At 42.0% G+C, this 25,079-nt stretch overlaps 1 protein-coding gene across 2 annotated transcripts in view; it reads left to right on the top strand.

The window, feature by feature from the left end:
• Window positions 1-25,079, top strand: part of RASGRP1 (RAS guanyl releasing protein 1) — a 73,871-nt gene that overhangs the window by 36,838 nt on the left and 11,954 nt on the right. For both annotated transcript variants that reach the window (XM_079128074.1, XM_079128073.1), the window contains exons 4-15: window positions 5,619-5,681; window positions 6,575-6,706; window positions 8,991-9,144; window positions 12,221-12,394; window positions 13,347-13,463; window positions 16,146-16,421; window positions 17,563-17,643; window positions 18,990-19,094; window positions 19,943-20,052; window positions 20,789-20,933; window positions 21,686-21,722; window positions 22,501-22,653. In XM_079128074.1, the coding sequence (XP_078984200.1) occupies window positions 5,619-5,681; window positions 6,575-6,706; window positions 8,991-9,144; window positions 12,221-12,394; window positions 13,347-13,463; window positions 16,146-16,421; window positions 17,563-17,643; window positions 18,990-19,094; window positions 19,943-20,052; window positions 20,789-20,933; window positions 21,686-21,722; window positions 22,501-22,653 (1,547 nt within the window). The remainder of the gene's footprint in view (window positions 1-5,618; window positions 5,682-6,574; window positions 6,707-8,990; window positions 9,145-12,220; window positions 12,395-13,346; window positions 13,464-16,145; window positions 16,422-17,562; window positions 17,644-18,989; window positions 19,095-19,942; window positions 20,053-20,788; window positions 20,934-21,685; window positions 21,723-22,500; window positions 22,654-25,079) is intronic.

Below are 25,079 nucleotides of genomic sequence, written 5' to 3'. Positions count from 1 at the left end.
GGGGTGGTCAAAGGTACAAACATGGTCACCTTCAGTATCTCTTGCAAGCAAAAACTACTTTTCCTGTAGAATAGTCAAAATTCATATTTATCTTGTACTAACTGACAAGGACAACAGCATGATTCAAATGATGCATTCCTTTCTGGCTTCCCTGCCCAGTTCTAAGCCTTCCCAGGCTCTGAAGAAAGCTTCCCAAGGCCAGAGCATCTGGAGAAGCTGCTGGTGCCTTCTCGCTTCTGCCAGAGACATTGACTGTGCGCCAAGCAAGCTGGGCTGAATGTTGGCCTTACTGTGGGGTGTGAATCAAGAAGGGCAGGGAAAGCGCCCACTTCCTCCTTCTCACAGATGACACTGGGGGGTGTAGCCCCCAGGAAAAATGGGCTGTAGAGGAGGTGAGACCGTTTAGCGACTGAAGCCCAGGCCCCTGGGACTGAGTCATGACTTGTGGCTGCTGCTGTAATCCATCACTCAAACTCCCCATTTCACATTGCCACACATATAAAAAATCCTAAAACTTTAAAATTGCTGTGTGCTGGGGCACATGCCTATAATCTCAGTGACTCAGGAGGCTGAGGCAGGCGGATCACTGCCTAGGCAACTTAGTGAGACACTGTTTCAAAAATAAAAATTGAAAGGGCAGGGGATGTAGCTTGGTGGTAGAGTGCTTGCTTAGCATGTACGAGGCCCTGGGTTCAATCCTAAGCAACACCACCAAAAAAAAAAAAAAAAAAATCAGATTGAATCCTTCCTCTAACCTGCTCAGAAATCTTCATCTCCCATCTCAAAGGCATTGTTTCCAAGAATGTGCCAAGGGTGTAGTGTTAGGAGAGGTCCCCGGAATGAGAGGTGCAGGTAATAAGTGGGAGCCTCCTCTGCAAAAATTTTAAAACCACAGTAACACCGATTCAAAGTCTGTCTGCTTTTCATTGACTCCATGCACCAGTGATTATAAACAGTGTCAGTGATTATGTACTCCTCCTTAAAAATTTGTTTGAGGGCCTCTGAACTAAACTGTACCCAGGGTGCTCACCTTTGGAATGCACTGGGTGCTGCCCCTGACTTGGCCCCCTCTGCCCTACCATCACCCCACCACTTATTCCCTCTCCCTCCTGTGCTTCCAAACTCTGCCTCTTCAGGGGCACTTGCCCATTAGCTGATCCACACATTCAGGTGTCCTCAAGCTAAGAAATAAACTCTTAACCTTGCTACCCCTTCATTCTATTGTTAGAATTAGAAATTTGATGCAAAAATGTCTTAGTCTGCACTATCTCCAATCTGTCTACTCCTACTCACTCCATAAGTCAACCATGGCTCCTACCCCAGTACTCACACTTTCCTCTGATGTCACCTGTGACCTCCCAATTGCTAAGCCCAGGGGCCTTTTCCCCATCCTTGTTTACACTGACCTTCCAGCGGGCCTCACCAGTGCTTGCCACCCACCCACCCGCCCTTCAGCTCTCCCCCAGGGCTCCTGAACAGGACCTTCCAGGGGTCCTATCTTCAGACTGTCCTTTCTTCAGCATCTCAACTAGCCTCTTCTCTGAGTACCACTTTAATCCCAGGATAGCATACCGCTTTTCTGCTTACTCGACTGCCTTTCTGTGGGCAGTTTCTCCCCATGTCCACCGTGCTGATTCTGTGCTGATGGCGACTTCTTCAAGTCTATGTTTCTATAACTGAAGCCATGTTTTGAAGGACTGGACTAGTTTGTCCTGCCAACTCTTAAATTGTTTTTAAAATATTTCTTTAGTTTTATATGGACACAACATCTTTATTTATTTTTATGTGGTGCTGAGGATGGAACCCAGTGCCTCACACATGCTAAGTAAGTGCTCTTCCACTGAGCCACAACTCCAGTCCCAACACTTCAATATTCAAACACCTTGGTATGTTCATCCACTCACCATCCCCACCCCAGCTGCTTACAGACTTATTACATCCAACACTCACACCTGTATTTTCATTTTCAATTTTGGGTGGTGGTGTCAATACCCTCCTGTTGCCAAAACCAGGAACGTCAGGAGCAGCCCTGCCTCCTCCCCGCTTTTCACCTCCTACAGAATCTGCCATCCCCAGACCCAGAAATGACCTGTATGGCTTCAGAAATGATCTGTATCTGCTCTCATCCATTCATTTCTATACCACCATCTTAATCCAGGTCCCCATTGTCACTTTCCCAGACCTGTGCCCCTACTGGTCTTCTTATCTACATGGTTTCCCCTTCTGGTTATTATCCACCCCTAATAACTAATTAGGGAGACTGTTGCTTTGGAGCCTCTGCCAACTACTAGGTTCGTGTCCGACTCCTCAGGTTGCCTGCAGGAGGCCCTCCACAGTGTGAGCCTGCCCCTCTCCCTGCTGCATCCTGCCTCTGACATCATTCACCCTCCCTGGTGCATCCTGCATCTCTCTCAGGAGCATTGGACTCCTCAAGCCTCCAGATTTAAGGGGCCTCTGAGATGCCCAGGCCTGGAAGCCCTTTTTTCCCTCTGCCTAACAAAATGTTTTCCTCTCAAGACCCTCTCTACAGAGCCTTTCCTTGACTTTTCCAGTCCTCCTCTCCTTTTAAAAATACTTGTGGTGCTTTAAGATAGTCTTCTTGATTGAAAACCTATTTAACTGCTTTGACTTTAGTTTTGTATTGCTTAAGTCAAAGTATGTCTCCGACGTAATCTGCCTTGCAAAGCTTTTCATCTGTGACTGAGGAAAGTGTGAAGTGATTTTATTCTGTGAACTAACTAAGGGTATCTACCTGAACTTCCATCTCTAAGCTTTGCAATGTAATACTCATCCTCTGGTCTTTGCTGATGACTGTAACCAAGTCTAGCTGCTGAGGCTTGAATGTTATAATATAAAATGTTGTAAAGGTACTGCAAAATCAATTAAATTACAAATTACTTTAAGAGAAATATGTTTTTAAAGTACATGCAATGTCTTGTAACTTACCTATTTGCATATCATCTCCTACACTAGACTGTCCCCCAAGGGCAGTGACCAAGGCTTGCTTACCTTTGTTTCTCTGAGCCTAGTAGCAATCTCATAATAGGGTGCGATCAGTGTTGCACCATATGGATACAAAGCATTGCGATATCTTTTCTCTGCTTACCAGAACTTTTCAGATATCTGGGCTTTGACTAGCTTTAAAAAGTAATCTAGAGTGGTAATTCTAAGATGGGAGTATGAAAGAAGACTCTGTAATGGAAAGCCAGGTTAAACACGGAAGGCAAAATGATTTTTTCCTTCAAGCTTGGTTTCCCTGTTCTTTTATCTGGAAGTAATAGAATTTTTAGCTAAATAAACTCAGATGGCTTCCTATTTTTCATTGTTTAAAGAGAGAGAGAGTTTAAAGTATGCATTGAATAGTGCAGGTGCCTGAAAAGTAAGGTTGCCACGTGCTGGTGCTGGTGTTGGTGCTGGTGCTGGTGCTTCCTGGCACAGTAAGAGCTGTGAAGAGAAGAGTTGGGTGGAATCTGAGGCTTCTCGCAAACCCTAGAGTTCATGCCAGAGCAGCTGAGCCTCAGCCACTTGTTAAGTCTGTTTCATCCCCTAGAGTTGGAAAGAGGGAGCCCTTCCTGGCCTGTGGGGCTTCCTCTGTCATGACTTAGGGGCTCTGAAGACCTCAGTTGGCTTCCAGCCTTCCAGACAGCATTCAAAGTGGCCACAGGCTGCACTCTAGGTAGACAGACTGGATGTGTACAATACACAGTGGGCAGACTACACACGCTGTCAGTAGACATGAAGGGGAGGATGAAGAGCAACTGGGGAGGAAGGCAAATGCCACCAGGTTGACTTCAAATATCCACTTTGTTATTTTGAAAGAGAAGTATGTCTTTTGTCCCTTTCCCTTTAATAAAGAAGGGAAAAAATCCAACTAGCAGAGTAATACAAATACAGACTCTAAGAGGTGTTTCTCTAAAATGTACTTTCCACTTGAATCTCTGCATTAAAGCAATTTATGCATTTTTTATTGATTTGACATAAAGAAATATAAAACCATTTCATTCTCAATTTGCCTTTCATGCCTGCAAGAAGGCAGGCACTAGAACCTGTTATTCCATGAAGTTTGTTAGTTGTTTGTGCTTTTTTGTTTAAATTACCTTTGTTGATGTGGGGGGTTTCATGTGTGTTTTTGTTTTGTTTTCTAATGCTTTAATCTCAAGGACAGATTTTAATAGGCAGTAAGTCTATTAAAATTTAATTTTTTCAATTAAGAGTCATTTTATTAAAATTATAAATTTCATAACCATAGTTCTTTAGGTTTTCAAGTTAAGCTTGCAGATCTTACTTTTGTACAAGTCTAGCACATGTCGGCAAGCAATTTGAAAAACGTTTGGTTAATTTGAATAATGTTAATTGAATACTTTAAATGGTTTTAAGTGACAGTTACTCATTTTACATTTTATATTATTTTTAAATGCTTCAGAATTCTAAATAATTATTCCCTGAATTCTAAATAATTATTTATAACTCTAATAAATTAAAGTTAGTAAAGCTAGTATTATCTCAAAGTTTCAAAGCTGTGCATGAAATTAGTAAAGTTTCAGTTTAAAGCCACAAGTGTAAAGCACTCTAACATTCCTAAGTGAAGTTTCAAGGCTATCATTCTAATATGCTCTAAAACATTAAAAGCATATAAAGTCTCAAAATGCACAGGTGCCTTCCTAATAAATATCAGCACTGTGGTTTTGACTATCCTGGGCTTTTCTGTATTAACTCTAAATTTCCCAAGGATTAAATACACAGACCACAGACGGAAATCCACTGCACTGACACCCCAGTGGATTGCGATCTTTCCTGGGCTGCTCACTACACTCCTCTCCTGGGCTCAGCTGGAAGCCACTCAACCTTAGATTGCAGTGATTATGTGTTTGCTTTTCTGGTCCTGGGGATTGAACCCAGGGGCACTTTACCACCAAGCTACGTCCCTAGTCCTTTTTATTTTTTGAGTCAGAGCCTCAAAGTTGCTAAGTATGACCTCGACCTTGCCATCCTCCTGCCTCAACTTCCAGAGTCCCTGGGATTACAAGCATGCACCACCATGCCCAGCCTTTGAAGTACATAGCCCACATGATCTAATTCCTCTGTCCATTTATGGTGGGAAGATGACAGGACCCCTCCCCATCCCACCTCCAGGCTCCTCACTGGATTGAAGTTTCCATTTCTTTGACTCTTAAAATAAATGAATACACTTTCCATGTATCTCTGCAGACACAAAGACTTGATGAGATTTTTCTGTCCTATCATATTTTGGACTCTTCAGAATGACGGCACTCTTTAAGGTGGTCTCCAGTGGTATTTTGGATTGTGCCCACAGCCTTATCTGATCGGAGGTCACAGTTTACTGGCTCAGTCTACTGGTCAATATATTTGAACATATATCTCTTCCATTCCTAATTCACTATACATTTTTTTTTTTTTTTACTGCATGAATCCATTACTGGAATCATTTTAAAAGATAAAAGGCTCTGTTCAGCTTGTTGAAGCAGTCGGACTCCTCTCAGGCACAGGGAAGAGGTCATGTACCCCTTATTTCAGGGGGTTGTTTTAGCAAACATTTCCAGAGACCTGTGTTGTTTGGTTTCTGTGACAGGCTTCCATTTTCCTTAACCATGCCCTACCTATAAGGAGGCCTTGGCAAAGAATTCACCAGGGCTTTGCCTGAAGATCTGCTATTTTGTAAGGTAACATTTCTGTGGTGACTCTGGAGTAGGGGAGGTGAAATGAAAGGTTGCAGCCAGAGCCTGTAGTTCTTCCTGGTCCTCCCTGCCTTTTCCCTCCCCACCATCCATAGAACCCCTTGGACAGACCAAAAAGACCAATGCTTAATACTAGAACTGACTCTAGAGTGAGTGAATTTCTCCTGGTATAACGAGCTTAAATTTTATGTCAAATTTTTTTCAATTTTATAGTATTTTGGTATCAAATGGCCTAAGGAAGAGACACAGGATCTAGTTTGTTTTTATTTCTACTTCTAAAAAGTAATACAACTCACTGACATTTTGAAAATTTAGAAAATAATATAATAGTCATCACATCCAACTACCTATTCTGATATATTTCCTATTTTTTTCTACACAGATTTTTTTCTAATGTGGTTTGAGATCAAAAAAATATATAAAGTTTTATATTTTATAGTTTTCACTTAGTTTTCTATTACACCTTCTCTAGTCATTAAAGACTTTTTATAAACATTATTTTGTATGACCATATAATATTCTAACATGTTATAAAATATCTTTTACAGATACATTGTCACATTTTTGGACATTTGGTTTATCTACAGGTCTTCTCTTTGTAATTAACTGATACACATAATGGTGCATGATTGTGTCCTGGCTCCCTTGATTATGATATGCCTATCCCGTCAGACCATTTTGTGTATGGAGACACCAAAGGCTGTTGCTGGATGGTTTAGGTCCCTCCCTGTCCCCTGCCAGCTACTTCACTGTAGGACAGATCAGTCTCTTGTCTTTTTCTGAATCCTCTTTGTAGCCAAAAATTCATTTGGGAGCCCAGGCAATTGTGAGTCCTTGGCTTCAGTGTTGAATTGTGGTTTTTAACTCCCCCCTTACAGGTACTGGATAACAGAATTCTGGATCATGTTTAAAATGGATGCCAGCTTGACAAACACCATGGAGGAGTTTCAGGAACTGGTGAAAGCCAATGGTGAGGAGATACACTGCCGCCTAATTGACACAACTCAAATGTGAGTGTCAAGCTTTTTAAATCACCTCCCTCACATGACCGAGGCTGCTTTGCTAGGCTTCTGTCCCTGTGATGATAGCTGCTCCCCTTCCCTGCTGAGCTGCCCTCAAAGGGGTGGGTCATATTGCCCCACCAAGGTGAACTCTGGCACAATGTAATATTACTCAGCTGTAAAAAATAAAATTATGGCATTTGCTGGTAAAAGTATGGAACTGGATACTATCATGCTAAGTGAAATAAACCAGTCTCAGAAAAACAAATGCCAAATGTTCTCCCTGAAATGCAGATGCTAACACACCATAAAAGGGAGAGGTGATTAGGAAGAATAGAAGTACTTTGGATTAGACTAAAGGGAATGAAGGGAAGGGAGGGGGAACGGGGATAGGAAAGACAGTAGAATGAATCAAACATAACTTTTCTATGTTTATATATGAATATACAACCAGTATAACTCCAAATTATGTTCAACCACAAGGATGGGAAGTTATACTCCATATTTGTATAATATGTCAAAATACATTCTATTGTCATGTATTACTAAAAAGAACAGATAAAAATTTTAAAAAAACAAAGTGAACGCTGGACATTTAATAGGAAAACAGAGAAAACCTATGATTAAGGTATAGGTAACTAACATCCAAGAGTGGGACAAAAATAGGTAGGTCCCAATCAAGAAGACATCAGGTAGCAAGACCTCCCCTAAAACATATCCACCTCATGAGAAACTGGAAGTACAACATTGGATTCATGCAGGATTAGCAGTCAATGCAGGAACTTGTAAATGGGGAAAGAACTGCTTAGAAACATAGTCAACAGAGGGTTTATAACATCTACAGATGTCTGTGAAAGTCATTTAAATTTCCAGAACTGGGAAGGGATCTCAGGAATATTTTGATTTTTTCTTAGATTGACTGACTCAGGAAAATGAATGTCCTTCCTAGTTTGAGGGAGGGGTGCACACACATTGTATGCTAAAATTTTCACAGCATGGCCATGTTATTTTGCAATAGCACAAAACCCTAAGATATATAATTCTAGCAATGAAAAAACATTCTAGTTATCAACTCATCTAAAGTCCTGGTTTTCTGACTGGGAAACTGACCAGTCTGGGGTCACACAGCTAGGTAAGCTTGTGGCAGAGCCAAAGCTGGACTGGGAGGCCTGTTCCCAATACATGATGCCAAGGTCACATAGAAGTGACTCCAAAATCACATCCCAGAGCCCCCCAGATAAGTCTGTTCATCAGTTTGGATTCTGTGTACCTCTTTGCTTAGGAATTATACAACTTGAAGGATAAAAGAGATTTTGCAAAGTAAAAATTTGTTTTCTATTTTAAAGATGAAGAATTTAGAAACAAAACAATCCTTCAACCTAGGTATCTCCTGTCCTAATATTTCCTAGCTGACTTTCCTGTACTAGTATTTTCCACAAAATTATAATCTATGGGATATTATCTGACCAGATATACTTCAGAAGTAAGCAGTTAAATTTTCCTTTTACAATGCATTTGGAAGTTTATAATATACACATTGACCAAGATGGCTATAGAATCTGCTGCATTTCCTAAACTCATTTGATCACAGAACTTTTGTATCCGAGGCGAGGTTCCTAGGAACATCAGTTTGGGAAACACAGATCTGTAGCTTATTGCCTTTCAAAACTGGGCTGCTTCCCTCTGCTTCCTTATTGTTGGAAATTGAAACTCCATAAGAGACACATGGGTCGCTTATGAGGCACTAGAGGAGTGGGGGCACTCTAGGATCAGCAAGATTTCCTTGGTCATTTCAGTGGTTGGGGACAGTTGAGGAAAATGACTCAAAGCTGCCCAGGGTGATCACTTGTTCCTACATGTGATTTCTTCCAGTGCAATGTCTTCTCTGTGGTTCTCTGAGCTCTTCTGGCCTGAGAACTGCCTTCAGATTCCCACCCTCCTGTCACTCTCCTGAGAATACAGGAACACAGGCATTGGGAGAGCAGACATATCAGGGGCTGCACAAGAGAACCAGGATCAAAGGCAAGAAAACTGTGACTAGTGCCTGAAACTCTCCTTCCACTGCCTCAGGGTCCACTCATTTACTCTCTTCTCCCAGATGTAGTCAAAAGGGCTACCTGAAAACCAGCAAGGCTTCCTGATCTGGGGAAATTCTGTTAATACATTGTTTTAGCCAAGCAAAACTTTGGTGCTTTGCATATTCTTATAAACAACACTAATGTACTTACTTGCAAAAAGTAATTGCAATTATTCTTTTTCCTTGTCTTGTCCCTCTCACATTTACCTACAAAAGCAATGCCCGTGACTGGTCCAGGAAACTTACCCAAAGGATAAAATCAAATACCAGCAAGAAACGGAAAGTCTCCCTGCTCTTTGACCATCTGGAACCAGAAGAACTATCCGAGCACCTCACCTACCTTGAGTTCAAGTCCTTTCGAAGGATATCAGTATGTACCCCAGGGGCAGGGGAAAACCTACTCTGGGAAATTTCTGAAAATAAGCAGAGAAATTCAACAAACAGCCTGTCTACCTAACCCTAGGGGCCCCATCAGTGCTGGTAGGCTTTCCCATAGACCGTCATGATGGAAAATCAGTACCATCTGAGTTCCTCTGGTTTACTTCTGCTGTGCTGCCATCTCACATGTTCCACACACACTTACTCCACCCCAACACTCAAGTAATGCACTGTGGGCACACGGGAACCTTGCACGCGTGCATGTGTGAGAATATACACACACCCGTCTGCCCCCTGATGACCATTAGGCATACAGAACTCATTTAAAATTTTCCTAAAAAAAAAGGAATATGTTCCCCTAAGAGTTTGAATTCATTCTAGGGTCGGCTTTGAATGATTCTGGGAAATCCTAAAATGGAAAAGATACTGCTAGTCTAACCCAGAACATCCCTAAACCCCGGAAGTGGTGCTGAGGTGGCCCAGCAGTCACCATACTTCTAGAGATAAACTGTGCTGACCTTATCATTGCTATCAGGGTAACTAGGCAGAGCCAGAAGGAACAGTGCTGGACAGAGATGACAGGAGAGAGATTTCGATTTATTGCCGGGAACAGGGAGAGCACACACATGCATCCTGTCCTTGCTGTAATCCTCCTGCGTCATACCAGAGCATTTGGGTTCGTACAAGAGAAATTGTCAACCTGTTAGGTGCCAACAGACCCTCACTGGCCGAAACGCCTTCCCAGAAAAGACAGCATTACTCCACTCAGGCTCCACTCCTACTGTGCAGTCTTCACCTTTTCTCTAAAACTAGGGATATTAAGTTGCCCAGTGTATTCCCTCGAGTGATCTGTGCTCCCCAGGTGAGAGATGAGGCCCAGAGAGTCAAGGCTCAGGGCTGGGACCACATCTCACAGTCAGTGAATTAATTGAGGCAGTTGCATCTGGAAAGAGACATGCAAACCAGGTTACAAAGGTCATTTCATACTTTCCCCTCATGTTGACAACACTCCTGTTTTCACACAGATGTGTGGCCAGCCGTCCAGGAACCCCCCAACTTCCACTTGGAAATAAGTCTCCAAGCATTAACCTGTGGTCAGAGTCCCAGTCCCCTCACCTGCACCCTCAGACACTGAGCCCTGTTGAAAAATGTCACTTGGGGAGTTTCCATTTAGCAGTGCCTCCCCTGTCAGGGAGCTGGACACCAGTCCCAGCTGAGAGCCACTGAAAAGGGTCATTTATCACACTGGAAATCTGAGCTCTGCTAGGGGGAACTGGCAAGGCTGTTTAGTTGGGCCTGCAGGACATCTGTTTGATGCTAGCGCTCAGATCATTGCAGGCAGAAGTGAAAAAAATCAGTTTAGAACAAACAATCCTAGCCCATCTCCCTGGGGGGTGAACAAGTGTTCTAGTTCCAAATGAAAACAAAAATGAATCTTCATTTCTTTTGAGTGGTGTGGTTTGCTTTATAAAAGTCTATTTCAGGAATTTTTTTTGTTTTGTTTTGTTTTCCCTGCATGGTCCTAAAGAGTTTTCCCAATTTTCTTTCCAACATGAGATTAAAGGGAAATTTATCTCCGCTGTGAATTTCATTTGCTGCAACCCTTTAGCAGGGATGAGACTACGGGGCTAGCCCTTAACAACAGCAGCCACAACCAGGGGATGCAGTGGTGTATCTGCAGTGGGAGGGTGTTCACTGGAATGAATCATGGCAACTTTCAACTTTGTCTCAGTTTTCTAACCCAGTCTCTTGCACAAGTTCGCAAGCATGTTACTGCTGAGCCACATCCCCAGCCCAAGACTTTTCTTTTCTGTATCTCCCTTAGGTCTCCTTAAAGGAGTGGTTTTGGTCCAACTCGGATTTTTCTACCCATCAACTGTTAATCTACAGATTTTTTATTTAGGTTATGTGTTCTTCTCATTGGTGTTATTTACTACTCTTTAGGGAAGACTAAGGTGCACTGCAGTAACAACCCGCAACGCTCACGCGCGCACACACACATGCAATTTCAAAGTTCATTTTTCATTCTCACTAACATGGGTCATGTCTAACACGGGTCATCAGAAGCTGATCAGTGACTCAGGGCCCAGATGATAGCAGCTTCATCTTCTTAGGAATTGCTACCATTTCTGTATCAAAGGAATGGCAATTGGTAAATCATTCATTGGCTCTTAAATCTTTCTCTCAAATCATGTGGTTATGTCACATGGCTACACCTGCTTTCACTGAGAAGAGTTCAGACTGGGCACAGCACCAGAGACTCCCATGGGAGTATTGGAGGAGAACAGACCCTTCCTTCCTCTTGGCTACAGTGTGTAAGCAGAAGGATTCTTGTGACAAGGACATAATGGCTATAGGCATCACATACCAGATCTTCCAGGACATTTCCAATTTCACATATGCTGTTTTGTTGTCAACCACAGACAATGCCATTATCTGGTTTGGGGATCTGTGGTCACTGAATGTGTAGCTAACAATGTTTCATGTACCCCCTCATTTGGCCTCTGTTCAAGTTAGCAGAAGGAAATCCAAACAGACTTGTTTTAGCATGAGGTAATAATCATCCCATTAGCATCACCTTGCATGTATGTAGCACTTTGAACAAAGTTAGAAGTGCTTTTCATGTATTATCTTGTTTGATCAAGATAATTGCATGTCCTAAATAGAGCAGATTGTATTTTTCACATTTTTAAGAAAAGAAAATAGCTAGGAAAGATTTGTTTTTGTGAAGGGTATTATCTTTTTAAATTTAGCAGCAGAGCCAGAACTAATGGTGAGATAGTTCTATACTGTGTTTTTAGAATTTAGAGGGGACACAAACTAGCCACTCAAAAACAACAGTTGAATTAGGGTATGTAGCTATCCACTGATGCCTAATGAATTTTGATAGAGGGGCCATGATGTGATTTGCCTCCGTAATTCCTGTTGACCCCATGGCAAAGATGTAAGAGGAGAAGATACAAGTTTGTCCCATATCAGATCCCAGTCACCACTGAGCAGAGCTAACTTGTCCCTCAGATTTCCCAGAATACCAACTCACAGTCCTGATGGTTGTTTTTTCCCCCCAGTTCTCTGATTATCAAAATTACCTTGTAAATAGCTGTGTGAAGGAGAACCCCACCATGGAGCGATCCATTGCCCTGTGCAATGGCATCTCCCAGTGGGTACAGCTGATGGTTCTCAGCCGCCCCACCCCGCAGCTCCGGGCAGAAGTCTTCATCAAGTTCATTCATGTAGCTCAGGTGAGTGGGTTAAGATTTTTGCCTGAACTCTGAGGTAAATCATTCATCCCCTTTCCTTCTAGCTTACTCTGTCAATTTGAGCTGTTCTTCCTTCCTGAACCAGACAGGGTCTTATGTGCTTCAACTGTCCCCTGATCTAGATGTGATTTTTCTATTTTATTACCCAAGGACAATGTGGAGGGCCATAAAGGCCATTTCAGGATCAGGATTCACATTTAGATCTTTGAACATTTTTCAGAAGATGCTTACCTTATTTTCCCAAATCTGGCCCACATGGTGAAAGTCAGGGCAGTTCTAAGTTTTGCTGGAGCTCGACCAGCCTGGGTCTCCTTAGGTCTTTGAGCTCATGCTGGATTTAATATCTGAGGGGTAGAGATTCTAGCTTCTGTATCCCAGTTACTATCCCTTCTTCTGCCTTCAGACATTAAATATTACATAAGGACAAACTCTTTATGCTCAAGAATAAAACAATCTGATAAATCTGGGATAAAGGAATAAAACATTATACTTTATGATACATTTTTCCGACTCTGGATGGTCCACACTAGTGTTTCTCAAAGTTTGGTACATGGATCACCTATTCATTAAAGGTAGAAATCTTTGATATTCATTAAAGGTGGAAATCTCTAAGCCCAATCCAAGATCCAGGGAATCAGAATGTCTGGGTTGAATCTAACAGTTCTTGTGCTCAACAAATGCTCAGGATGATTTTTGGACACCCACTGATTTAGATGGTGAAGACCATCTATAGCAAAAGGAAGGAGATGTGTGACACCTTGCTAATTTAGGATCTGTTCATCTGGAATTCAACTGAAAGGGAGAGATGAAGAGAAAAGTGCAACTCCTGATAACTAGTCTTTGATCAGTATAAGGAAGACTCATGGCAGAGACAAGAATCAGCCTCTCATTTCCCCTAATAACTGACAATGTTATCTTGTCTTATGTGTCGCAGAAACTTCACCAGCTACAGAACTTCAATACATTGATGGCTGTAATAGGGGGGCTATGTCACAGCTCAATCTCCAGGCTCAAGGAGACAAGTTCACATGTCCCACATGAAATCAATAAGGTCAGTGCTACTGTCTCCTCTGGGGCCCTTAGGAGCATTCCCAACACCAGAATCATTTTCTCCTTGAGGTTGGATCAGCCATTTCCAAACCACACCATTGCTCGTCAACCAGGGAAAGAACCAGGGAGGCAAACCCTAAGGAAATCCATAGTACGGGAAAGTTATAGAATTGAAAATATTTATGATTCTGTCTGGTCTTAAGACAGTATCACTGCACACCTTCCTGCTGGGTCAGTTGAAATTATGAGTCTCTTTCCCATGTTCACAGGCAACTGAATATTCTGTCACCATCTTTATCACTTTATCATTTGACCCAGCTCCTTGCTCCAAAATGTTTTCCCAAAAGGAGTAGAAGTTCAGTTGACCAAAGTTCAGTTTGCATGCCAAATGTAGTTATATAGTGACATGTTAAAACCCTAGCTATCCAGAATACTTGGAGAATAATATTTGAATTTTCCCAGAGTTGGAGATGAGCTCTTCAGATTATTTTGTAACAGATAATGTTTTATTGAGAACTATTTTCCTGAAGTGTCCTCTGCACTGTTATACATTATTTAGATGTTACAGAACATATTTTAATTTTTATGACAGAGGGATATCTCTATAAATATCAACTGCCATGATATGCTGAGGATATATGCAGCTATCTATGGCATGGGCTAGCACTGGCTGCTGGTTGAGCATTTTCATCTTATGTAAGAGGACCTTACTATCCTCAAACCCCCAAAACCCAAGCAGCATGGAGGGCAACTCTCTTTTTAGGGAGAGATACCTGAACCTTATTGCTCCTATTAATTTATCCCAGGTGTTCACCCTGCTTTGGGGGAATCTCTTATTAATTGTCCCTGCTGTCATAATGCTGGGCTACACACACCCCCGACAATAATTGGGTCAAAAAGGGAATTTTTAGTCACTTTTCCAGTCCCTAAGAGTTCTGCTAAGACCAAATGGAACACTGGGAAAAGACTGACTATAAGTCAAAGGCAAGAGAGTAAATAGTCACAGAGACTTTTATATCCTATTTTAGTGAGCTTTTTATCACTATGAACAAAATAACCAGACAAGAACAAATTAGAGAAGGAAAAATTTATTTGGGACTCATGGTTTCAGAGAACTCAGTCCACAGATGGCTGATTCCATGCTCTGGGCCTAAGGTGAAGCAGAATATATCAGAAGGGCCAAGTGGAGGAAAGCTGTTCAGCTAAAGGAAGGACCAGGAAGCAGGGGGTTGGGGGGAGTGTGGGAGAAAGAGTCACGGGAAAGGTGCATCCTTCCAGGGAATATTCCCAGGGACTCATCTCTTAGCCATGCCCTACCTGCCTACAGTTACCATCCAGTCCATTCAAACTACGATGGACTGATTAGGTTATAGTTCTCATAGTTCAATCTTTTTACCTCTGCACTACCACGGGAGCTTTGAGGGGACAAACCATATCCAAACCATAACATGTCCCATGCCATTTAGCCTATAAGATACAGCTTGATTTCACCTATAGCAGTGCTTCCTGTCTATAACTGCTTGACCCTCAGGGTGATCTGCAGAGTAAATTAGTAAATCCAGGGTTGAAGCAAGTGTCCCCCAAGTAGCTGACTTCACCTTAGAGGAATGGAAATCTCACTTTTACCATCAGTCTTTTGTCCTGTGAGCTTACCATACTTTACACTCACCTGCAGTGTTTGCTGAAGGTGAGAGGAGGAGTCTGTCTTGCTTTATCGAGGGGGACTGACTCCAAACCTCTGAATTCTTCACTGTGGAGAAGTGGTATAGACCACAGTTTCATTAGATTTCATCACAATGTCTAACATGGTTATTTTGTGGGATAACATGATGTGAGACATCTTTCTCTTTGTATCTTTACTTCAGGAAAGCTAGTCATCCCACTTGGTGAGTGGGGCTCTGTGACCTGCTAGCTGACTTGAACTAGGCATATGTGAAAAGAACACCAGACCTGGCTGCTCCCCCTCTCTCTGCTATCAAGCAGTGGTGCCCTCTTCCAGGCTGAGGCAGGGTATGGGCTCTAAGAGCTCCTGGGGTGGTGAGGGCCCTCTGCTTCAACCTCCCCCTTGTCCTTTGCTGGGAATTGGTCCAGTCAACCTTTTGAGTTCAGACTGCAGTCTGTGATTGCAATATCACCTTATTTCTCTACACAGGCCCATTTCGAGACTCTTGAGTTAAAGGTCCACAGAGAGCTTCATAAGGAAAGTAACATGCCAGAGGCCACTGCAGCCCCAGTTAAAACACATGCTTCCCCCTTCCCAGCCACAGAGGCAGCACTTTCTGACATCACATTTCAAATATTAAGAACTGCAGTATCCTTAAACACTAGGGAAGCGAACTGCATGGTTCAGGGCCAGAGGGACACTTGTTATTTATTGTATCCTCCTGTACCTCTTCGATTTTTGTGTCAGGTGTTTATATTATTAATTTTTGAAAAGAAATAATTTAAATACAAAAATAATAAAACCCCACTTAAATTCTTTATGTAGTAAAATCAAATGTGTATAATGTATTCTGTGACCCTTGGCATAGCCAGTTTTAGTTTGGAAGTCATAATCTCTACCTTTTAGATGAATTGTGGACAGAATGAAATCATGACAGGAGATGAGATTAAGCAAGGTGGCAATTACAGACAACATACCTTGTCCAGCGGATACTTGTGACTGGTCTGTTCTACTTTATAGATTCTGGGTGAGATGACTGAGCTGCTGTCCTCCTGCAGAAATTACGACAACTACAGGCGAGCCTATGGAGAGTGTACCCACTTCAAGATCCCCATACTGGGGGTGCACCTCAAGGATCTCATTTCCCTATATGAAGCCATGCCCGACTATCTGGAGGACGGGAAGGTGAATGTCCATAAGCTGCTGGCTCTGTACAATCACATCAATGAACTGGTCCAGCTGCAGGAAGTAGCCCCACCACTGGAAGCCAACAAAGATTTGGTGCACCTGCTGACGGTGAGGTTTACACTTGAGAACAATTTTTTATGTGCCAAGCACTATTCAGTACACCTCACTAAATATAAGCAGTTAGTTCTCATAAAAACTCTATGAAATAGAACTATTATTTCCACTTTATGGATGGGATACTGGGGCACAGACATAACCTGCCAAGAGATCACACATTATTAATTATCAAAGCCTTGAAGCAGACCCAGGTGTGGAGACTCCTGGAGGCTTTCTCTTGAGCAGTGTGCCTTTTGGACTGCTGAGTGTTTCCTTATTCCCACGAAAGCAGCCCTAATCTCTCCAGGAGCAATGCAGAGTAAATCAGGATATAGGGTTGGTAACAAGAACAAACCGTGTGCTCTGTAAAAAAGGGGAGACAGTGAGGAGGACAGACAGGTTTGTTCTTTGGGTCCTGCCACCACTGGCTTAGAATCCTGCCTCTGGAGATGTCCAAGCCAAAGGGTAGGTAGACTCTTGTCAGTGGTGGGGAAACCAGGATTTACACTTTGGGTGTGGGGGGACAACAGCTGAGCTTCTTTCCTTCCAGTCTTGGAATTCTGTGGTTCATTGATGGGGTGACTGTGGGCCTATACTGCAAAGGGGTTAGTTTCTGAGATACCTTCTAACTTCTCAGTTCTAAAATTATACAAGTTTCAACCCAATTCTTTTTGTGGAGTGGAATAATGACCATAGCCTCTTTCTACCTTGCAAGAGCATTTTTATAGCACCCCAGGCTGAATCTTGGTGTTCTAGCCCTTTCTCTTTAGCTGGTGACCTTGACTGATCTCTGCCTTGGACAAAATGAACTCTATATAGAGGCTTAGATGTTAAATCAAATTTAACTATGAAATCATAGTTAAAAAGAGGGCATCTTGGGACTTCTCCAAAATTTAAAAACATTTTAACGAAAAGAACTAATGTCATGAGTGACTAATTAGAGCAAACTAAAAAATTAATTTATAAAAAGAATAATGTATGCCCTATTGCAGTAGCGGGTGTTACACTGGCAAAATTTTGTGAATTTTTAAAACAAATTGTTAAATGCCAAGAAGATTAAACAGATGGAGAAAAGGATCCAGGAAAGGAACATGAGTCCTGGGGTAAGTAGACAGCATCCTAGCAATTAACCCTGTTCTTCTTTGATCCACAGTTATCTCTGGATCTCTACTACACTGAAGATGAAATTTATGAGCTTTCCTATGCACGGGAGCCAAGGAACCACAGAGCCCCAGTGAGTTTCCCACATTAAGACTGGTGTGTGGTGGTACTTCACCAGTTGCTCCTCAAGTTAATTCATCTTAAGGAAGAGTTTTAGCTCTGTTTAATAAGTGTATTGTTTCTATGTGCCCATCCCTTGTGCTAGGAACAGAGAAAGCTTCTCAACATGAGTGACACACAATCCCTGTTCATATAGAGCTTGTGATCTAGTTGAAGGTATGACTGTGAATAGTAGATAACTATATACCATGAGAGGGTCATGAGTGGTGGAATCACTCAGTGGTTTACAAATTAAGAGAAGGGATTTAGTACTGTGAACCAGAGTGAGATCTTTTTCCTGTGAAAAGTATCCCCACATAAGTTGATTTACTATGATTTGTTGATTTTGAGGAAGATAGGCATACTAATCAGAAGCTAAACTTCTGGTGTCTGGCATGGTAGGTAGAAAAGGCCCATTATCCTGTGATGTCAGACTCAGACCTCACAGAACGAGTGGTCTGCTGGATCTTCTGGCCTCTTAATGACCAGCAGTCCTCAAACTAGCACCTAGTCCTGGCACCGCACAGTAGGAACCTCACAGGCTATCTGGCCCTGTCTGTCCTACAGGCATGTGAAATCATGTCTCCTTGGAAGCTTCCCAACCCCAAAACCAGTGGTACTCAAAGGAAGAGTTGTCTACACATAAGAAATCCAGCTGATCTGTTTAGAGGGCTGGATTTCACTGCCTCTATACAGAAAGATCAAGTTCTAGCTTCCTAGTATAATGAAAGATAGTCACTGGAAATATTTGGTAGGTTCCATTCTCAGGGTATTAGAGACACTTCAGTGAAAAGGTGAATTTCTCGTTTTTAGAGATTTTAACTTGGGCTAAGTTTCAAATATTTAGGAATGGATTCTATCTCAGCTTATCCATGCTTCAGTTTTTAAAATTTTTTCTTATGTGTCTTGCTGCCTTTTAACTAGTTTTTTTTTTTTTTTTTTTTTTTTTTTTCTTATTCACCTCTCTACTAAAAAGTGACTAGAGAACAGAGCAAATTTAAATGACCAACTTTACTCTTTGCTGACAGCTTGGACAATAGGTTTGATGGAGAAGGAATTGAAACTCGGGCACACTGAGAATTTTAAATTATCTATAGCTGGACATATGTGAAGAGCACTTTAGAAATTGTACAGCACAACAGCGTGTTCATCAACATTATTCGTACAGATTTCAGTTACATGTGTGCTCTCTGCTCTCTGCCACTGTACACAGCTGGGGCTTATCTATAGATGTAACTGTCAGGCAGTGGGAAAGGAAGGGGCTTTAAGTTGTAATACGACATTATGGTCATGGGGATTTCTCTGAATATTTCATTTTAGCCACTAACACCTTCAAAGCCACCAGTAGTAGTGGACTGGGCCTCCGGAGTATCTCCCAAACCAGACCCAAAGACCATTAGCAAACACGTCCAGAGGATGGTGGATGTAAGTACCTCTGTTTCAACAGACAGAAGCAAGGCACTGGCTTAGTTTTGTGTGGGGGCAAGGATGAGAGGAGCACAGTGATAGAAACACAGAGGTGAGAAAGTTGAAACTCATTCCTATGGGAGTACAAGGACCCATTTATACCATGACTGAGGAATGGTTCAAAAGGTATAATTTGCCAGCACTTTGGTCTCATATGTGGCAGGTTTGATTCTCCTTAAAGGTCTAGCAGGAGAGCATGTCTGAAAATTGCTGGTTGACAGGGAGGCAAAGAGGTATTGAGAAAGGTCTGAGTATAGTAAGGTAACAAGAATCTAAAACTGAACATTGTGGCCCTACTTGGTTCAAGTCCCCATGCTAACTGTGGAGGAGAGGGTCCACACTTGCATACTTCTGTCTTTACTACTGTGGGCCATGCTGTGTAACAACAGAAGCCAAAGAGCACAACAATGAGGAACAGAGGAGTAAACTGGGGAGAAAGCACTTCCAACTCTGCTGTTCATAGGAGCTTCTCAGAAAAGGTGCAATCTGAGCTGAGTGATGGCAGAAGGGTAGGGTGGAGGGAGAACATCTGTCCCTGCAGTGGACTAGCAGCACTTGATAACCAAGTGATGGCTTAGGTGGGTTGCTAATGGTCAAGAGCACCTGACCACCCCCACATTGCTGGTATAGCAAGAGCCTGGGATGCAACCTGCACCACCTTTGTCTCAGCTCAAGGTGCATATTTCCTCGATCCTCTCATTCAGGCTTTGAGAGGCTTGTCTCCAACTGCCCAGCCCCTTTGTCACTTGGCTAAAGGGAGGTGATGGGGTTCTCTCAGTTATCACCACAGGCACTCCTTTTTTCAGTCTGTCTTCAAGAACTATGATCATGACCAGGATGGATACATTTCTCAGGAGGAGTTTGAAAAGATTGCTGCCAGTTTTCCATTTTCCTTCTGTGTGATGGACAAAGACAGGTGAGGACTTGTGTATAGGAATATGTGGTTATGAGTGGGCTGGTGAGAACAGGTTTACAGGTGTTTTGCTAGAAGAAGCTGTAAGTTGGATGTGTTACTGCTGTGATTATGGAGTGAACATCAGAGCTGAGAGTTATCAACTGAAGGTCTCTCTGCCTTCAGTTTGGACAACAGACCATGAAATATGCATGCTTTTAAAAACATCTCAAAATCAAAGATTCCATAAATCTGCCATCTTAGGAACAGCCAACTACAAATGAGAAAAAGTTGTCTTCCTTCTTGTTTCACCTTACAAATTACAGGGAAAAACTAATATTTACTCATACTTTGCGTATTTACTTTTCTCAGTTATTATCTTATAGTTCTTTATGAGAAACCAAACATATGTCTGTGGGTTCTAGTTATATACTGTCTAAAGTCAGAAACTATAGCATACATAATTTTTCCTCTCTAGAAACAAATTTTTCATCATTTATTTTTCAAGTCTTATAGATGATAGTAAAGTTAGTTAACCTAGTCTGGCCAAAGAATGGCTCTGGAACTGAGTAATCTGCTTCACCTACTTATTACATGCTGTCCTCATGCTGTCCTCACCACTACCCTTAGGATGAGGAGTGCTTGTGGGAGCAATCATCAGGTAGTACACACTGTATTGCCACTGAGGATAAAAGGTGAGTATCTAAGGCTAGAAGCCACCTGTGCCCCCACTGACTGCTTGCCTGTCATGTGCTGGCAGGGAAGGCCTCATCAGCAGGGACGAGATCACAGCCTACTTTATGAGGGCCAGCTCCATCTACTCTAAGCTGGGCCTGGGCTTTCCTCACAACTTCCAAGAGACTACCTACCTGAAGCCCACTTTCTGCGACAACTGTGCTGGATTTGTAAGTTATTGTTAGACTACATCAAGGTTGAATTTGGGGAAGCATACCAGACATTTAAGTAAGATAAGCATGGGCTTCACAATCCTTATAAACTTATACCAGCTTAGCACCCAACATAGAGAAGAACCTAGTCGTCAAGTGTATGGGTCTTATTTGTGTTCACCTTCTCTCTTTTTCTGACTTTTTTAATCCCTGGTGAATGAGGTCTGGGATAAATGGTACAACAAGGTTGGACTTTGGATATACATTTTGAAGTATTACATTTATGAGCTGTTTCAAATGCCAGAAAAAAAGAAATGTGTGAGAGAGAGAGAAAAAAAAAAAAGAAATATGAGATACCCTCCTTTCCCTGTCAAAAACAAATAAACAAAACCTGCCTTTAAGAGATCACCTGAGCTCTGCCCCCCTCCTCTGTCCCACCCTGACCAGTAGTATCCTCTAAACCAGGTTCCTGACCCAAGACCATATCCTTGTCTGTCAGTATGGAGTCCAGAGCAGCCTCTTGGTCCTGATTCATCCACTTCAGGCCTACAGATCTGGATCAGAAAAACATTAGTCAGCTTCTGGAAACTTTGACTCTGGTCAACAGATGCTTTTTCCTGCTTTCAGTTTAAGGTCTGAAGAACAAGACAAGAGATAAAATAGGTGTCCTATTTAAGCTAGAGAGTAGAATGAAGGAAAATGAATGAATGTTACCCTGTAGCCTCACACGAGATAGATGAATGACATGTGTCTTCTCATTTGTCTCCTAGCTCTGGGGAGTGATCAAACAAGGGTACCGATGTAAAGGTAAGACTCAGCTTTGTTGCCTACGTTTGTTCTCCCTAGTTTGAGGGGCTCTCCTCTATAGCAGTAACTTGTGCATTAAGTCCACAACTTCTTGGTAGAGTCAGAGCCTCATCTTCAAACTGGCTTGCCAAAAGCACTCTGAGAGGGACTGCCACCACACGGAAGAGAGGAATGCCTGGGTGACCTGTGGCACAGTTTCTCTTTACAAGATCCTCTCTGCCTTGACTGCCCTGAAAAAAGGGATGGCTGATAGGAGGCTGTTCTCATACTCTCATGAAAGGGTGGAGATCCAATAAAAAGGACAATCCCTTCTGGAATAGAGTATCATGCTTTAAAGACCCTTGTCAGCTTTCCTTTTATCAGCAGATACCTCAAAACCTAAATGTCCTTCTTTGTGATTAGGACAATTTAGGAGTGAGAGAAGGTCTTACTTTTTCTTTTACTGCAAGAAAGGAAAATTAAAACCTAGCAGCTCTGGGAGTTTCCAGGGGGTCTCCCTAGAGTAGGCAGAATGTGCAGGATGACCTGGACACCATCTCTTCCCTCCAAGGTAACAAGATTCTGCTTATGATTTTGAGATTCACAGATAAGGAATATGATCAGCTTGTGAGGTCCAGGGTTTACCAAGAGAGAAGAATGTTGGGTTCATTAGGAATGTTAGGTATCCTAGCTCCAGAAGATAGGATAGACATGTTTGAAAAGAGACCACTTGATAACTTTGGTTGTGAGATCCTGGAGGAAAGAGAAAGTCTTCCTGACTAGGGTGTCTTGTCCACAGACTGTGGGATGAATTGCCACAAACAATGCAAAGACCTGGTGGTATTTGAATGCAAGAAGCGAGCCAAGAACCCAGCACCTCCCACTGAGAACAGTACCTCCATTGGGCCAACACCCAACCTCTGTTCATTGGGAGCCAAAGATCTGCTCCATGGTAAGCAGTCACTGGGAATGTTCATCTTGGAAAATATAGAGGGAAGGGTAAAGTTTGGGGGCAGGAAAGAATACCTCATGATTGTCCAAGTTTCAGTTAACCTTTACCTCTACTGCTACGCCAGGACTGATCCCTGCCACACTTTTGAGTTTCAGCTCCCTGCCTATGTCTCAGACCTAAGGGTACTGGAATAACAAAGGGCAAGATAGGCATAGCCATCAGGAGTTGTCAGAATTTACTGAGCACCTAAGTGCAAATGCACTTAGATTTCTGGCTAAGATAGTGTTTGGAGTTAACAATTGTCTTACTGCATCCCCAAACCTGAAAATAATAGGGTGACTGTGCATGTATACATAATATGATCTATAAACAGCATATTAATTTAAATGGTATATCTGCATTCAAAATCAATGAGGAAGTGAATCACTTCTTCTACTGCTCAGAAATGTACTAAAAACACTACAAGAAGTGGAACCTGAACCTATAGGTATTCTTGGTTCAATTTCCAGAAGCAGGCAAATGCAGCTGAGAATTTTATTTCTACAGAGTAATAGAGACCACCTTTGCACAAAAGGTGAAAAGAACCAGACTCATTGCTTAAAACTGAGACAGGAGACAGAATGAAAATTGCAACTGTTACTTAGGGCTATCCTTAGCCATGGGAAAGAAAGGTCATCCACTATGAGTGGCTACCTTTGATATTCCCAATTTTCTTCCAGGAACCTCAAGCCTAGACTGGTCCTAGCCTGGGGACCCAAAGATGACAAATGGAAATAACTGTTAAAATTCTAGAAATAGAATAGGAAGCACAAAAAGGAAGAGAAGGAGCAAAACTCCCACAAGACAAGTTGACAAGTTTGCAGATTAAAATTCCACATCATGCAAGGAAAATTCTAGGACTAAACCAAAATTCCCAACAATTGAGAGATAAATTTGCTTGTGTCAAAATATAAGAGAATAAGGAAAGGATTTTAAACTGTCCCTGAGACTTCCCAGATCTGAACTGCAAAGCAGCAGAAGTGTCTGCCTCTGTCTACTTAGCTAAGATAATATACAAACAAAGAGCAGAAACAATGCAGGAGGGTATATGCCAAGAGTCAAATAGACTACAGTGACACAAAAGACAGGAGTACAGAAAAGAGACTATTATCCTCCATTCAAACTGCTTCCACCTCTTTATTATTAATAATTAGGCTCTGGGATGGCACACCTGCTCATCAAATCAAAACTGCCAATGACTTCTCGTTAGCCCATCACCTCACTGTAAATTTTTCTAAGGATGAATTTTCACTTGTTGAAACTTACAGCCCTATTGGTTTTTTAACACTGCAGTGTCTTAGAACTCCTTCTGTAATTTTAGTTTCTGTTGCTTTTTTTATTTGCCTTTTTTATTCCAAGCTTCTTGTACATCTCGGAATTTGAACAAAATAGATGTTATATTCATAATTAAGGAAATGTGATTGGTAAAAATAGTACAACTAGGTTAAAGAAAAGTAAAAGAATAGGGGAATTCAAGACGACTGAATAGAGGTACCTGACACTCACCTGCTCCTTCCATAAAGAACCAAAGTAACAGGTGTATAGCTGCATTTTGAGTTTAGTGAGTGCTGGAGCAGACTGGAAACACTACAAATCCTTCCCACTACTGGCCACCCCGGGACCTTTTTTGACCACACACTTTTGGCAGGACTGAGTGTAAATACCATGGATGGGTTGCTGTGATTTTTGTCCCCATCTCTCCTGGTGAAGTATCTAGTTCTATAACCACTGTCTGATCAAGAAGTCAAGTGCTTCAGGCCCCTTGCCATAACTGGTACAACCAATACTAGAGGCTCTTACAAGTAATAAAGCCAATTATCACCAATGCCTGAGCAAACCTCTATCACATGACAGGGGCCACCACTCTATTGTGGTAGTAGCTATAAAGTGTGCAACCCACATACTATGCTGTCTGTATCACACCTGATTTCAACCACTAATGCGTCCCATTCTTACATAAGCTATAGAGACAGTGGGTCTCTCTGACTCGAACACAGTATGTACTGTACCTACATTCACTAATCACAGCCAAAGAAACTTCAGGGAGACTACAACATGGTGCCCAGCTGGAAATAAAGTCAAAACTGCATAACAAACCAATACCCTTACATCTTCAGGAGAAAGCTGCTTATAAAGAAGGCCATCCCATAAAAGTGGTAGAGATATCAGATCCACCAGATGAACAAATTTCAACATAGGAACACAAGAAATATGAAAGGACAAGGTACTATGAAACCCCCCGAAAGATCAGATTTTTCTAGTAAGATTCCAAAGAAATCAAAATGGATTAAATGCCTGATAAGTCAAAAGAATGATTTTTTTTTTTTTTTTTTTTACTTTTGAGAATCTTTTTTTTGAAAAATACAAAAAAACTTTGTTTTTTTTAT

Source organism: Sciurus vulgaris, assembly GCF_902686455.1.
Source record: "Sciurus vulgaris genome assembly, chromosome: 2".
In the NCBI taxonomy this organism is placed as follows: Eukaryota; Metazoa; Chordata; class Mammalia; order Rodentia; family Sciuridae; genus Sciurus; species Sciurus vulgaris.
This window is presented reverse-complemented; position numbering and strand designations above follow the sequence as displayed.